This window comes from Erithacus rubecula (assembly GCF_903797595.1).
Source record: "Erithacus rubecula genome assembly, chromosome: 4".
In the NCBI taxonomy this organism is placed as follows: Eukaryota; Metazoa; Chordata; class Aves; order Passeriformes; family Muscicapidae; genus Erithacus; species Erithacus rubecula.
The window spans coordinates 59,517,158-59,534,162 of NC_136686.1; the positions used below are offsets into that span (position 1 = coordinate 59,517,158).

The 17,005-nt window shown below is 34.9% G+C and overlaps 1 protein-coding gene across 4 annotated transcripts in view; it reads right to left on the reverse strand.

The window, feature by feature from the left end:
- The window catches only part of CACNA2D1 (calcium voltage-gated channel auxiliary subunit alpha2delta 1), a 359,815-nt gene that overhangs the window by 50,426 nt on the left and 292,384 nt on the right, over positions 1–17,005 (reverse strand). For all 4 annotated transcript variants that reach the window (XM_079304608.1, XM_079304609.1, XM_079304607.1 and 1 more), the window contains exons 13-15: positions 5,207–5,285; positions 3,111–3,160; positions 1,660–1,749 (exon numbers count right to left, since the gene is read on the reverse strand). In XM_079304608.1, the coding sequence (XP_079160734.1) occupies positions 1,660–1,749; positions 3,111–3,160; positions 5,207–5,285 (219 nt within the window). The remainder of the gene's footprint in view (positions 1–1,659; positions 1,750–3,110; positions 3,161–5,206; positions 5,286–17,005) is intronic.

Below are 17,005 nucleotides of genomic sequence, written 5' to 3' on the forward strand. Positions count from 1 at the left end.
AGCCAGACTGAAATGAAAGTACCTCTTCATAATTTTATAACCTGAATTTATGCACTAATGTGGCCTCATGTAATACTCTTTGCATTACTTTAGCCACAAAACACCTAGTGGTTAGTAAGAATCAAATGATAGGAATGAGTCCAGTAAATCCAAGCAGGAGAACTGTAAGCCCCACATGAGGGAATTATTTTAGAGAATTTAAGATAACAAACCAATGTGACAACTTAGACACACTCCCTTATACAACCAAGAATCAGGAAAAGGTTTTAGAGGGAGTTAGATACACCTATTCCTTTATGGTCTCAGCTGTGGTGAGAAAGTCCAGAAATCTGAGCCTTTACCTTGTGTTGTCCTACTTTATTTACATATAAATATTTATATATATGTGTGTATGTGAGTGTGTATGTACATACACAAATATATGTATATATAATTATGTAGTTGCAAACAAACATGTAGCACATAAATGCAGAAAACCTTGCAGGAGAGACTGAATGAACCCATTATATATATTTTATATATATATATATATATATATATATGAGAATATAAAGTAACACAAGAGATGCCTGAAGGCCTGAAGGTGTCACTTATTTCACTGGACTAAACAGATCTCTATTCCTAGTCTCAAATTTATCTTTGGCTTTACAACAGGATATGTACAGAGCATAAGAACTTTTGTCATCACATCCTTTATGTTTCCAGTAAGTACCTCAACAATCACAAACAAAACATGGTTAATGAACTTCTGGGCATTGAGATTCCAATGAGAAACCAGTTCCTCAGTAATATTGGCAGTAAAAATTATATGTTGATAAAAAATTTCAGAAATGCTGACTGACAGGAAGATGTGCATTTTGACGTGAGTTTAGATGGCTACGTGAGCTTGGATAAATACGTGATCCCAAATGACCATTCTGCAGTAAATTTTGCCCTGTTACTCAGAAGTAGGTAATTTAGAGCAGGAGATTAGATTTCTGCTAACAATACTTTTCCTCTTGTAGTTTCCTGAGTATGTTTGTTTCACAAAACCAAGATGATAAATTCAGCAGTAAGAAAGTTTTTGATATATCTTTTTGTCTATTTGCGCATTATTTACACTGTCCAGTTAAAGGTTAATGAAATAATTACCTTGAGCAAGCAAGCAATTACAACAACCCAGTTCAAAATTTGGGCAAATACTTAGAAATACTGATAGATTTCATTCTGTCTGTAATGTTTCTTGGAAGGCAAAAAAAAAAAAAAAAAAAAAAAAAAAAGAGGAAAAACTAATATTTCTAAGAATTCCTCACCAGAAACATAAGAAATGACCTTTACTGCAGTAGGTACAACACTGGAAAAGTATTAGCTTTTTTTTTTTTTTTTTTTTTTTTTTCACTTAATCTGAGAAGAGCAGTGGCCTACACTTTAGAGTCTGTAGAGAATAAACTCTTTCCATCTGTTAAATATCAGACATTTAAAGGGATACTAGATGCAAGTAAGACCAGCACATTATGAACAGGTCTCTTCCTAGAGGTTGTTGTATTGATGTGTCAGATGTTAGAAAAACAAGAATATCATGTTTGGAACTGTAAGAAATTGGATTCTTGGTAAAGCAGAACCATATAGTTGTTGATTTTCTAAAATTCTTACTTTAGTAGAGATAAATACAGATCATACCAGAGCATCCAGATACACATTTGTCCATTGGACTTGTTTGGCTTGCTCTCCAGCTAAAACCATTGGTCTTCCCAAAACATCCAGATATTCCTGCCAAAACGTGTAATAAACTCGTCAGAAGGGAATTACTAGATCAAAGAGCACAAACAGTATTAAAATCAACAATAATTAGATATTAATCATTAAAATATCAGCAGAAAAGAAAAGGAAATCACCACTAATACAGGAGGAGTATTTATTTACTTCTAAAAAAATTGTACCACAAAATAATTTAGTCTTCAGTTTGCAGTGATAACTGAAAAGGTATTTCACTCCCAGTCACACAGACCTTACACACTCATAATCACCACTCTCTTTCCACAAAATAAGAATTATAACTATTTTTTATTTCAAAATTAATTGCTAATGACATAATGAAATTACAGAACAGTCAACCCAGAAGAAAGAGTGGGCAGTGGAGGGTGAGTGGTGTAACATCTGGGCATGTTAAGCTCCTATTGCAGCAATTTGTGTAACTTCTATTGGAATAACAAAAATCAGGGTGATAAAACCTCTTTTTCCTGCCTTCCTTCAGTCTGTGAGTATGGCTAAAGCTGGTGATCTTATGAGATGCCAGATCTCTAGGCTGATTTGGGAGTGGATGCCATCAAACTTTTTCAGTCATCAACTTTTTCTACTTGTCTGATCTTATTTAGGGATACGTCTTGCCAGACACTGTCTGGAAGAGTTTAACAGAATCAAAGGGCTCTTATTCAAGCCAGAAAAGGATTCTTATTTTCTGCCAAAAAATGTCATGCCTGGCCTTGGAAGGACAAAGAACTGCTATGATATTTCTCTGCTGTTCTGGACTTGTGAGTACCTGGACTGTCAGACAACTGAAAGGAATAATTGTTCTTCCAAACTGTTCTTCAGTTTGGATCTCATCATATAATCCCAGAGTCCTGACCCTTTATTTATCTAGATGAAAGTCTTATAAAATGTTCCTGCATCCTTTTTGAAGGAAAGAAGTACAATCTCTTCCAAAAGGGTTGGATCCATCCAGGGTCCTCTCCTATAATGCAGGCTTGAATTGTGGCACCCACACGAGTTCAGATGCTCTATCCCCTCACACCCATCCACTGCCTCCCCCATGTAATACAAACCCTTCAGATCATGCAGAAAGTGTGGCAGAAGGTGAACTATGAATGCCTACACACATTATAAAAATTACTGATTTGATAGAATATTATAATAAAATTGCTGTCATGTCTCAGCATCAAAGTTTGAGGGACCATGTAAGGACTGGAGAAAAGTTCAGTCAAAAGCACAGTCCTTGTGCAGGGGCAGAGCACTGCAGACACTCCATGGTGTGCACATGGTCAGCCTGCTTTGGAGGATGTTATATCCAAGAACATATGTTACTCCACTTTGTGTGTGTAAAAACTGCATCTGGATTTGGCCAACTCACTTACCTGGGTGTTTATTCTTATGGCTCCAATAGATGGGATTTCATAATAATAACCTAAAATTTGAAAGAGAAATAATGTAATTTTACCATAATAGATTGCTGGCCTCTTAATCTTGTGGAATTTATCTTGCAATTTCTGGTCTAAATTGTATTAAAATTTTTGTTTAAGAATGAAATACTTTTAGTAGATGCCACCACAATGCATGGCCATATGATGGCTCACCAAGCCATTCATACCAAAATAGTTACTCTTAAGCAATGACAGTTATAATTTATTTCTTTTGGTTGTTTTGTTTAAGGCTGTATCATATAGTGAGTATATAGTCATGAAATCCCAGTTATTATAATGTGCAAATATATTTAATGTTTATTTTAATATGCTATGACAGCAACATAATTATATGCTGAGTTCATGTAGGAATGTAAGAATAGCTATGGTCTGCCACAAGAGTGAATTCATATGTATAAAAATATAAAGCATTCTGTGAAATGAAAAAAAAGCTAAAGGGTATTTCTCCTACATAGAGAATGTACGTCAGAAAAGTCATAATTAGCACTGATTTTTTTTTCTCATTTGTTTGAATTAATAATACTTTAAATATTGCCCATTTAATAAACCTGAATCCAGGTACTAAGATCCATCTTCAGACCAAGAAAATTTTAAGTCAGATTGCAAGGAAGAGGCAGAGGATTAGAGAGGTAAAAGTGTTGATATTGGTATTTTCCTTTGATGTATGCAAAATCTTTTAATTTAGGAAAAAATAAATAAAACTGATTCTTTGGATATGCAAACAAATAATCAAAGGAATTTTGGACAGAAGATTATGACCATTTTTCCCCAATAATAAGATGACATAGGTGGTTATGCTTTAAACCAGCTGGTCCTCATTTGTTTAAAAACAATGGAGGTCACATGCACACAGTATTTTGAGATACAAAGAGGTTAGTTAAAAAAAAAAAATCAGTTCAAATCACAAATGTCAATTTTCTGTTCTTATCTGACAATACAGTCTGCTCTTCTGCATGACTTGTCAGCATGCTGAGGGCTTCATGAGGTTATGATACATATGTATGCTATTCACCCAGGCTACAGATTCTTCCAGTATTTTTTTTCCCTGTATCTATGCCTTTCTCTTATCTTCACTTTCTGTTACTCTTCTGCCTGTGCAGATATTTATTTCCTTCCCTGGCAGTTCTGATTTTCAAGATCAGAAATTTGTAATCCAGATCACCTCTCACATCTTGCTTCTCACTAATTTGTAAAATAGTTTTACATTTTTGGTAAGGTCTGGAAATTGCTCTATTTAAAATATAAGCAAATCTTTGAGAAATTATATATTTTCTACTTATATCTGTACTTTTCTATTATTCTTTTACCTTTTCTGCTATATCTCTGTATCTTATGACTTGTTGTATAGTTATATAGTAAGATATTTGAGATTCCTCTTTCTCCCACTCTTAAAAAGTTTCTGAGTACATTTCTTATGTAAAAATTTCATGCAGAAAACATTTTACTCTCTTACTTTCACCTGTTTCACTCTTTTTGTCCTACATAGAGAAAACAGGATAAAAATAAAAAAGAAACAAGATGCCCTCAGAAACGAAGAAATCACAGCAAGAATACTTTTGATATTTTCATTTAAAAAGGGAAAAAAAATTAAGCATCTGATCCCTTGTAAATTTTGGAGAAAAACAGAAAGAAATGTAACCAGCCAACTAACCAAACAAAAATCCCTTTGTCCAGACCGCTTAATTTAAAACAGCTTTGCCTAATTTCTTATCTGTCATCAGTTCCAACTTTACATAGATGGCTATTACAACAAATATTCTCAAAACTGAACCATAATGGCTTATTATTATAAAAACTACTGTGGTAGTTTTCATACAATATAAAGTTTTAAATAAAGTAATAAAGAAACAAATATACCAGCTTCTTGTTTACATGTGATTTTTTCATGTAACATATTAACTTTTGAAACTTCTGATAACAAATACAATAAAGCTAAAAATCAAGCTAAAATCTGCCATTTTTGGAGAACAATAAAGAGATCACCTATCCAAAGCTTTAGTGAAGACCAGTTTCAAACAAAGACACAGTACCTTTATTTTCACAGGCCATCCATTGTATGGGTCCTTTGTCATAGTTATGTTGGCCAACAGAAAATGTGAACACTCGTACCTGTGCAAGTTAAAAAACAATGCATATATATCATATATCAACATCACATAACAATTATATATCATTTATTAGCTGTGACCCTCAAGTCAATGATACATGGATTTTCCATAAATTTGAATAGAAAAAGAACTCTATGAATTTTCTAGGTTTTGTCACCATAATAGATATGAGAGATGTAAAAAAAATAACAGATTATATTATTTTATGTATTCTTATAATTTATTCCATGAAGTAGAATCAAGAAGAATGCTCTTTTACACAGCCTTCATATTTTAAAAGTCTAACATTGATCATTTTTCATGAAGTATTCAAACTTTTAGGTTTTTTATTGTAGAATGGTAATTTTAACTCTTCAGGTTTTGTTAAATTAATTGACAAAACATCAATATTCGATGCTTACCAATGGCTTAAGAAAATACATGTGTGGCAATAGAATTCAAAACAATGCAAAACACGACTTTTTAGCATATAAAATATGGAATTTTCAGATTCTGCAGAAAATAAATTTTCATTTTGCTCAGACTCAGTCTTCCTTATGTAAAACCTCTACATTAGTTCAACAGAACTTCCATACATTGGTTAAGCTTCTGATCTTTCACCTTAAACTCTTGATACTCATATAAGTTTTGGGGATTTTTAGCATAATTCCATTCTTTTTACAAAATGCTACAATGATAAATCTCAGCAACTGTAAAGAGTTAGGGCTTCAGAAGGATTCACCAAAATGTCTCCAAGTTTTGGACTGAAGACAGACTTTTCAGCTGAAATGATTTTTCACGCAAATTTTCTTATTTGAATGAGAAAAATTTAAACCCAAAACTTGTGCTGCTTTAAAAAGATTAAAAATGCTACCAGATACATAGAAAAAATTACAAATACTATGTTTCAGCTTCCAGCTGAATATTTTCCTCTAAATTTGAAGGTTTCTGTTAAAAGCTGGGAAAAATGTTTTCCCAACAGTTTTAATGAACTGCTCACTAAATTCATGTCCCTCTGTTTAAGGGTCAGACAGATTTTCCTTTTTAGGCATCTCTTTCTTTACAGATCTTTAACCTTACCACTGCAATGTAAAAATCTCAGATCACAATGTGAAATCAGAATGAAAATTCCTTTCTATGGATTTGATGCTAAAATTAAAACTTACTACAGTTCATTTGCATGCAGGCTATGAGTAAGTAATAAGGTAATGTTTTCATTTAATAACACATTCTAAAATTGCAGAGACTCCTTGTAAACTACTGATCATTGCTAAGTTCTTTAATGACAATTTATAAAAATTTTCACATTATTTAGCATGTGCAGTTAGTACTCAAATTTTCACTTCTCAAATAGGCAAAAAAAAAAAATTGTGTGACATAATCAGAGCTCAAGGATTAACTAAGAGCTGTAGGAATGGCTTCACATCATCCATCAACAGGTAGCAAATGGTGAAACATTATTAGTGTTGACCCCTATATGCCAGAAGGGCAAACAAAGCTTTGTGCTGGATGCCATTTTTAATTAACAATATGTTTGGATTTGCTTTATCCATACAAATCCTTTGTTTCTGCAGTTAAAAGGAGAATTAAAGCAAGTATTCTGCTGCACTGAGCACTGATTTAAGTGCTTGTTTTGCAGTTTAAGACCACTCTATATAGGGTCATTCCCCACTAACAAGTCAGGCCAATTACATTTCTGGTTACACAGACAGGTACAGCAATGACTACGCCTGCATGATGGAAAATCTTTTTCCTCATAGCTCATATAGATAAAGACAGATGAAAAATACCTTCTATTACCCTGAAAATATCAGTAGTGACAGTGCAAAAATGACTTCACCTGGCATGTTTACATCTCATTTATTAATACTATATCACATTTGCTATCCCCCTTTTATTCTTGACATCTTTTAAAAAATGACAGCTAATAATTCTTCTAACAGATCTTTCGGTTTCTACTTAATTAACATCTATTTTTTTCTTGTCTGATTATCACCATGTTATTCTATATTGGCACCTCTCAGCTCACAAGGTCCCTGCCTACTTTACTCCTGTTCTTTTTGAACTCACACTGCTTCCAGTTTATTGTTCACTAAGCACTTGATTCAGAACAGATTCTTCTCAAAAACTATGGAAAATCCCCACTGTTGGACACTAATTAGATACTTGAGAGACCTGATGTTTCTTTTGGATTAAAAGCTACCAAGTCATGTGGTTTCTCTTGTGTGTGTAGAAAACACAAGTCAATTAGACTGGACTAGTCTAGCATTTGATCTCAAATGTAAAAATGAAACACTGAATTGGATTCAAGTTGCGAAATGCTATGTAATTTAGGGAAAAGCAGCAGTGTGTTAAATCTGCAACAAATCTATAAAGAATTTAGAATTTAAATTATTGACAACAAGCAGGAGACAATATATCTGATTTACTGTTCCTTGGATAATTAACAGAGATAAAGAACTGCAATGAAAATTGGAGTTTTTAATTGTTACTTGGTTTGGCAAGAGGGTGGGATATTCAAAAGAGTATTCTTTTTCCTATTGCCTCATCTGGAATTGAGTAGAATGACAGACCAGCTGGAAAAATGAGTCAGCAAGTCAAATTAAACAAGACAATTTTAGCAAAAAAACCCAACCCACCCCCCCCAAAAAAAATCCTCTGTACTAAAATTTTCTCTGATAGGACCCAGTCAGCCAAAGTACTGAGATATATATTTCTATATGTTTTCCTTATAGACATCTCTCCAAAGAAGACAATAAGCTATTGAGAAAAAAAAAACAAAACAAAAAAAAATCAAACAAACAAAAAAAAAACCCCATCAAACATTCAATTACTTTTAACAGGGAATTTATTAATAAGAAGAATACTTTAAGCAACTAGATCAGACACAATGGGTATGAGCACCTCTCTCCCTTTGCCTGTCCTTTAAGCTTGGTTTCAACCAAGTGGGTTTCTGAGTTGAAGCAAGCTGCAAAATAGTCTTCGATTCCCAAAAGTTGTTTTCCATCACCACTGAGGCCTGGCTATTTCTTCTCTCTGCAGCCTCTTGGGTTCTGTGTAAACTGCAGTTCCTGGGTGGTTTTGCCATGACAGTTCCTCTCCACCACCCCCATTAGGGGATGGACATTTGTGTTCCCCAACCCATTTCCTAGGGAATGGGCAACCTTGCCTCCAGGCACATCTATTTATTCTCTTCATAAAGAAACACAACTTCCAAAGAAGTAAAAACTAATGGGAAAGTAAGATAAACAAATGAGAGCTGTCATGCTTTCTGATTTTCAATGGAATTATTCACAGTAAAGTATTTCTAGAAAACTTGTGCCCTTAGAATTGAGAAGAGTTAGAGATGGGCACCAGCCTGCCCTGCCAGCTCATCCAGGCACTGTCTTGAAATTGTTCTGAAATATAAAAGTCCTAGTTTGTAGCAAGGGAGTTTTCAGAACTAATTCTCTGCATCTTCCTCACTGAGACTAACCTTAGGGAAAAAAATATATTCTTTGTTATAATAATTTACAGTATATAGTAGAATATACTAATTAGCAACTGAACTGAGTTACACAAGCTGCCCAGTGAGGTTGTAAATCTGCCCCCCTGGAGGTTTTAAACCAGATTGGATATGGCCCTGGGCAACCTGGCCTGATCTTAGACCTGGTATTGAACTAGAGACCTCTGCAAGTCACTTGCAACCTGGCTTGTCCTAGGAACCTAAGACGGACATCAAAGGAATACATGCAAAAATCCAAATCCTAATCACACCAAGCGAGAGACAGAATAGAATGCTCCAAAAATAAGGAATAAGTACTTTATTGAAGAAAACATAATTGTCTAATTATAAAATTAATTTGCTATTTATTTGTACTTCTTTCTAGTGGAAGAAGTTCATAAGCATCAAGGTGGGTAAAAAATATTTTGACTACTACAGATTTTAAAGGACAACTCAAAAGGGTTGTGATGAAGACAAAAATGAAGAGGTACCTATGAAAAGGCTGCTTTCCCTGCAGATCTCATTTGCTTTTTGTGCATTTTATTTCTTCATTTTGCTATTGAAATAGAATTAAGCAAGATTAAATTAGACGATTCCTTTGGGTATACTATGTTATGAATATTACAAAAAATTAAGTTCAAAGGGGTAATTAAACACAAAGCACTTGCTATTTAGGCTACTGCCTATATGTGTAGGCAATGTAGAATCACTGAATGTTTTGGCTGGAAGAGAACTTAAAAGATCATCTCATCCTAACTCCCCTGTCATAGGCCTACAAGCACTGCACCCACTCTGCATGCCCTTCAGAGTGAAAAACTGAACATTTTGACAGATAAATTATTTGTTTTGAATTCTGTGCTACTGGAATGAGAGAGCTTTCAGTAACAATTTCTGTGCATCTCTTCATTTCTCTGTTTAGGAAAAGATTAACTGACTTTTGGAGATATATGTGTCTTTTTTATCAGATACCAAGAGAGCTCTACAATTAATTCTCTCAATTGGATGCAGGCAAAATGAATCCTGTCATTTTATGCCTAGCATGGAAAGAGACAAAGAGTGCATCTTGCTCTACCACGAAATACACAAACTGACTATGACCAAAAACTCAGCTCATCGTATCATTCAACTCTGGTTTCCACGATGACAGTAAGATTTTAGAACATTTTATTCTGACCTTTATAGCTGCAGGTACACATTCACAAATAATTTTTTTATTATAAAACAAGAAAAGTTATGATAAAGGGGAATAAATAATTCAGTAATTCTAGCCTGACCCAGGAAATTATCTTTCCCAGTAATGGGTTTACAGATTATCAGACATGAGGAAAAATTTTTTGCAGTTTATATTTAATATGTACACTTCTGAAATAATTTGACAACATAAGAAGCCTAACCTTCTGAATAAAACCATAAAACTACTCTTCTGTTTTCTATTATGCATTCTGTCTTCTAAATCCCTTGTAAGTATAGCTTATAAATCACTTAATCATTTTTGTGTTTTGTACCATAGGCCAGGGAGATGTTATGTGGTTTTCAAGCTGCCCCCAGCTAAAACTGTGAATACATTTTTTTCCTTACATTTTTACATCTGTGGACAGAAATTTGAAGATGATTTTGGATTCTGCTGTGAGTTAACTGAGAACAGAAGACATTTATGACTGATTTAAACTGAGAACAGAACTTCAGAAGAGGACAATCTGAAAACACAATATACTAACTAGGAAACCACCTAGGATTAGCCAATAGGATACACCAAATACAGAGTGTCACCTAAATTCTAGCTAATAATCCATCGTGCTGAATAATTGAGGACTTTGAGGGACACAGTCCTGAACCCAAGACTCATAACCATGTTCTAGAGGACAGTTTAAGGATCCCTTTAAGCTGTGTTTCATGCACTGCATAAAATAACTCATAACTCATTTTCCTTCTCAGGCTGTGAGGGTAAGTGGCCCACATTGGCTCACATTTCTATGGCCACACCATGGTGTCATCCTCCCTTCCTGCCTGCCTGTCCCCCATCTCAGGTCAGCTCACTACAAAAATTTTTGGGAATAAGCCCTAGCTCAAGCTATGGCTAAACTGAACACTCACACTGCTGAAAGCACTGACTGCCACAGGTGAGGAGCCAGACTGGTGTTAACAATTACAGTTATGGAGAACTGTGGACATTGCTCCAGCCTGCACCTTGGTCCTGGATCATTTATTGGTATGGACAGAGCTGCCTGGTTCACTCCTGCAATTAAGGATGGTTTTCTTGTGATAGAGCCCTAAGGCTCAGCTCCTCAAAATTACTCGGACACAGGTGCCTCTAAATTTGGAAATGAGAGTTCAGTACTCACACAGAAGAGGGATGAGCTCATGATTCTCAGTTTGAGCACACTCAGAACCTCCCTGGCTTTGAATGCCAGGCTCAAGAAAGTTCAGAAGTTGGAGATTCAGGCTTTTGTATGCAGCTGTCAGTCTGCTGGTGCATTTTGCCCTTAATGGCAGTTGGGAAAAAGAAACAGAGATGACCTAAGCAAGGTATGACAGGTATGACACCCAGTCAGGTGCCAAGGTTCTGAAGTTTGAAAGATCTACAACTAGAAAGAAGAATTCATAATTTTATATCAAATTAGGAAATAAAAAGAATGGCATCATGCAACAGTAGATATGTATCAAGTTATATTTTTTGACATTTATGACTACATAAAGATCTGTCCCTTGCTGTGGGTACTCTGCAAAAGTGTACCATGTGCAGACTTGGGGTAACTGGGAAGAAAAACCCACAGGAGAAACAATGAGAGGAAGAATTTAGCTCTCAAATATTTAAATACAAAGATAATTGCAGACTGTACATCTTTGAATTTATAGAGATGAAGAAAGTAGAAATCCATATTTGAAAATCCATTTGACACTGCTTGAGTGTTTCCATCTATACTCTGATTCAGCAAGGCATATAAATGTGGATGTGTCCCCTTGGAACCAAAGGAAAAATCTTTTAATTGAGGCATGTGTTTAAAGAAAAATATGTCCTTGGAAATATTATTTTAGACATTTATCCACAGCAAAAAATTTCTTCCAAACTTTCCATGTGTATTTGCAATCTTCCCTATCATTAATATCTTTCATTCACCACAATTCAACCTCAAACTTTAAACTGCAATGCTAGCTTATTAATTCATAGTCTAATTATAGTCTGTGTAATTATAGCCTAATAACAAAAAGAAATAATGACACTCTAAAAATTAGCTCACATTACAATCCAATGCTAATCCTCCTTCTATCTTAAAATTAAAATTATGCTTAGTGCATATCGGATTATTGGAGGATCTCACTTTCCTTGGATATTATTCTATACTTATAATATGGGTCCCAAACCATTTAATGGTGTCAATATATTGGGAAAATAGGATCAAGAACTGAGGCATGGTGTAGTTGTATGCAATTATTTAAGGAAAGGAATTAAAACCTGAGAAGTATACCTGAATATGTAATACATACATACAGTGAAAGGTGCATGTTCAAGTTGTGACTGCCACGAATCCATGAAATATGTTTTGATAATTGCAAAGTGTTTCAAAAATGACAGAAAGGTTTATTTTTTTTCTCAACTTGTTTCATTCCCTGACAAAGAAAACATGAAAATGGAGATATTTTCTACTTCGGACTAATGATCAAAACATCATTGTAGTTACACTGAAAAATTTCAGCACTAATGTTCTCACATAGCTAAAACCAAATTCAGTCACACTGTTGTACAACTTCTTAGTGCCACCTTGTGGAACCACAGCACCTCATTCCTTGCTCACAGTAGGGCTGCTGCCCCTTCTTCTGCTGCCACACAAGAATGGAAGGATAAATTCCCTGCTGACACCTGCTACTCTGATCCTGTTAATTTGATCCTAATTAGACAGAATGGACCATGGATTGTGTGATTCTTTCATCCTTTACCCAGTTTAGACATAAGCTTTGATGGGCCTCAAGTATTACAGGAGTAAAGCACACTTTGGTATGCTCACAGTAACTTAATGTTGGACTATTACATAATGACAAGGAGACAGTGTCCTCTGTACTGCACAGAGTGCACTCATTTACACTCCAATAAAATGAAGTTTTTGATCTCAGAATTTTCTAGGTATGGGTATAAATAAGCTCTGTTTTACTATCTTTGTATAATATACTGCTTAAGAACAGCAATAAGAAAGAGAAAGGCTATATTCCCAAAAACACCAGCAGGACATCACATTGATGTGCTTGAATTTTATGTTTGAGAGTGAATTTGTCTATGTCAGCCCTGCCAAAAAGTGGGCTTTGGTCCAGCCTTTAGAGCAAATCTGTCAGCAGAGCTCATATACATGCACAGAAGTCAAATCATTGTTCCTTCCCTCTTCCCCTTTCTTTGCTGCCACAGGAGCAGTCCCAGCACTTTGTCTGGGAGTGTGCCAGCTGGCAGAGGTCAAAAACTTCCCATATTTAACTCAGTTAAACCTATAAATTATTGAATACTTGTGGCTGCAGATCTAGCTCAAAGGCTCTGGACACATTGGTTGCTTTTCCACCAGAAGGGCTGCCTTCACCACTCCTCTCCATCTCAGAAATCCCTGTACAGCACTCATTTGCATCAGGTGGTTTTTAGCTCCTCATCTGCCTCCCAGACTTCAGATAAACAAACTGGCATCTTTTTAACAATTCATCTGTTGAATGTTTTACTTTGATTACCCATGTTCTATTTACTCAGCTGATATGTTTGCTTCTTTGGGGAAATTTTCCCTGTTGAAATGAGAAACAATTAAATTCCTCCTTTCTCTAAGCTGCTTCTCCCTGACACTCATCATTTAGCATTCTCTGAAGAAAACAGTCTTTTTTCCTGAGAATTCCTTGTAAATTTGGTGGCCCATATCAGGAACCAGACAAGGGAGTTGACAAAGTAATTCCCACTGTACTCTGGATTAAAAGCATTTTAGGCATCTCTTTGATAGTCAAAACAACATTTGGAGGCAGCTGAGCAGCTGGAAAGGACTGGATAATTAGAGATATTTACAGTTCATATTGTGACACTAAGGCCTCTTTTCTTTTTTTTTTTCTTTTTTTTTTTTTTTTTCATTGTCCTTGTAAATCCCAGGGAAGATGTATTACAAATATCATCCAAGCATTTAAAGGGATATTTCAATATGTCATTTCAAATACTAATTTTAATCACATACTCTGCCTTCTTCTTTCCCATGCAAATAGTCTTGTATATTGCTTCCTCAATTTTTCACTCCCATTTACTACAGCTCCTGTTCATCATGGAAAAGTGATTGAATCTTAACAGTTGCAAATGCCAAGCAGTTGAATATTAGAAGAGGGAAGAGGGTAGGCTGGAAAAAACTCTCATTTCTAGCAGAGTGCATTTAAAAGAAGTCTCTGTGTCTGGAATTATAAATTACACAAATTTAATTTCTGATTTTATAATTGTCTGATGCTCACAGGAACTTGAAAATTCTAAAAAGAAATGATTCAGTGAGCTTTAGAAAGGGTATGCCACCCAAACAGGTGAGGGGACTTTTGTCCATACTGTTTCTTGAAGAATGACCTGGGGACACAATGGTATCTTAGAAGAGGAGGATGAAGGGATGAAAATTGACTTTTCTAGGTGGAAAAAACCTAGAGGCAGTGTGTGCTGATGGGAACTCAGCAGGGGCAGGGAGGGCTGTGCTGAGGGCAGCCTGACCTTGCCTGTGCTTGCAGGGATGTGCCATTCCTGACACGGGCAGGCAGCTGGCACGGGCCCGAGCAGGGCTGAAACAAAGAGCAGCCATGGAATAGAGAATGTCCTTCACAGCTAATGATTCATTCAGGCAGCTCGTGCCCACTTGTACTTATTGCCAAACTGCACCTGAAATCTCAGGGCTCTCTGTGAGAAGCACTGAATGTGTACAGACAGCTGCCACCTATAACGTGTGCTGTTAATGATAAACATAAATTTTATATTGACACAGATCACTCATATGCTGAATGATAGGTATTTTCATTTATTTTATAATCTATTAAATATATTACATTTTCAGAGAGAAAATACAAGTGATTTTCTCCTGCAATCCACAGGTAAAACAATCTTGAGGGATTAGGGTATCTATAGCCTCGGTGTTTTGAGCAGTTTGTACCAGAATATTTATAGTAAATTTAGATCTAAATTTTGCATTCCTAATGGCTGAAAGAGAAGGGCAAAGAAAATATACTTCAAAAAATCATACTTTATGTGACAAGGTACAAGCCCTTTCTCAGTCTATAATGTGATATAAATGAATTTTAATAATTTCTGACAAAGTCTTTTATTTAAAAAAAATAAGGAAAAAAAGAGATATTCAGCCCTAATTATAAATATGCTTCACACAGAGAAATTTATTATAGACAAAACATTGCCTTAGAAGATTTGTCGTTGTTTTTTGTTTTCAGATGAAATAGCATCTACAAAGTTTTCAACTAAAAGCATTGCATGTTTTTTTTTTTCCTGTTTACACATAGGATCGAGAATACAGTATTGTCAGACTGCACTATAAAATTCAAAGTGACGGCTTCAAAAATGATTTGCAAATAAACCAAATTCTTCCCTGTAAAAAAAAATCCATATCAATAAATTCAGAATTATTTAAAAAAAATACATTTGCAGCCAGCACTCCAGGTTCTGTAGTCATTGTGGATTAGATGTTTTTGTTTGCACCTGATTTATGACCCATCTAAACCTCAGAAAACACTGAATACATTACTTTAAATTTGATACAAGGCTAACATGCATATGAGCTCAACTGAAATTACTGACTTCAAATTCAAGTTGAATATAGAAACAGAGGAATAGAAATACATAGTAGGATAATAATTCAAAGACTGCATATAGTAACTGATTCTCTTCTGAAAAAAAAGGAAACATTTTAAAGTCTTTTTCTCTATTTTTTAGGACTAAGACCTACAAAAAATGTTTGTGAAAACCTCAAAATAATTAGAAGCTAGTACCTCCCTAACCATGCAAATACAAGATTGCAAAGTCAGCTTCTTATTCTTCTATTTTTTTCTTCTCTATTAAAGACAGCCTTTTCTGATATCACATTCAATTCTGCATATTAAATTCTATCCTGTACCATGCAAAAGATTTGAGAATGTATCTGTGACTTCCTGGTGATATGACAGAGCAGATTTTAGCCTTTTTTATTTTGATACTAATCAGGATTCTGAATCCAACTCACTTTCTAAATAGAGACTGGGGTATTTTCTATTAATCAGCATATTCATCCCCTACTTTTAAGATTATTTTTTCCTTTTTTTTGTCAAAATAAAGGGTTTTTTTGTTGTTGTTGTTTGGGATTTTTATGGGGTTTCTTTTTTGTTTTTTTGTTTTGTTTTGTTTTTTGATGTTTTGCAAAATGCTTTAGAAAATTACTTTCCAAGTGACATTTAGTAGCTCTTACTCTGGATTAGACTTCTCAAACAGAGCTCTTCCATCTCATGTGCTGATCATGCCTCCTAAAAAGCAATCCCTCCTTACAACATCTGCATCAACCCTTAATGCCCTACACTGAAGTTACACAAGGTTTCTACTTGCCTGGGTGAAATATACAGTTCACCTACACTTGCACTCTAATTCTCATTTCACATCCCTTTCCTCTGTTATGCTTCTTGCATATATAAGCACATACTTCTTGCTATCCAAATGAACTGTAACTTTATTTCTTGAAATTTTTATTTCCTCCTTAACCTGTCATCTGTTTCAGCTGATGCATGCATTCAACTTGTGCCACCATCTGCTTGTTTCAGTTGTTCCCTTGTTCTCTTGACCCCTGAAGAGATTCCTATTTTGTACTTTCCCTCTTGGAGCCCAGCTATAAACTTTTCTTTCTGCTCACTTTTTCCACCTTTCCATCTACAAATAGACAAATCCTCAACATCAGCCTATAAAGTGGCCTAAGCTGCATTTAGAAACTAAGATTTCTATCAAGTTTTAGAGTTACTACATAATAGTTAATGCTTTTAAAAATATTCAGTTTTGCTACCTTAGTTACATTGCATATTCAAGAGGAAAATTTCTGCAGTTTCTTCCCAGAAAGTTGCATTTCTATACCAAAGTTTTAAAGTTAGACTTTGGAAAACTCTAGACTCTCTGATCATAGAAATGTCAGAATTGTGTCATAATGGGCAATTTTATATAAAAGCATCTCTTAATCTTCATAATCATATTCATATTTTTTTGCATCTTTTTTGTCTTTTCTGTCTGCAGAAAACAAGTCTTAACTTTAAAA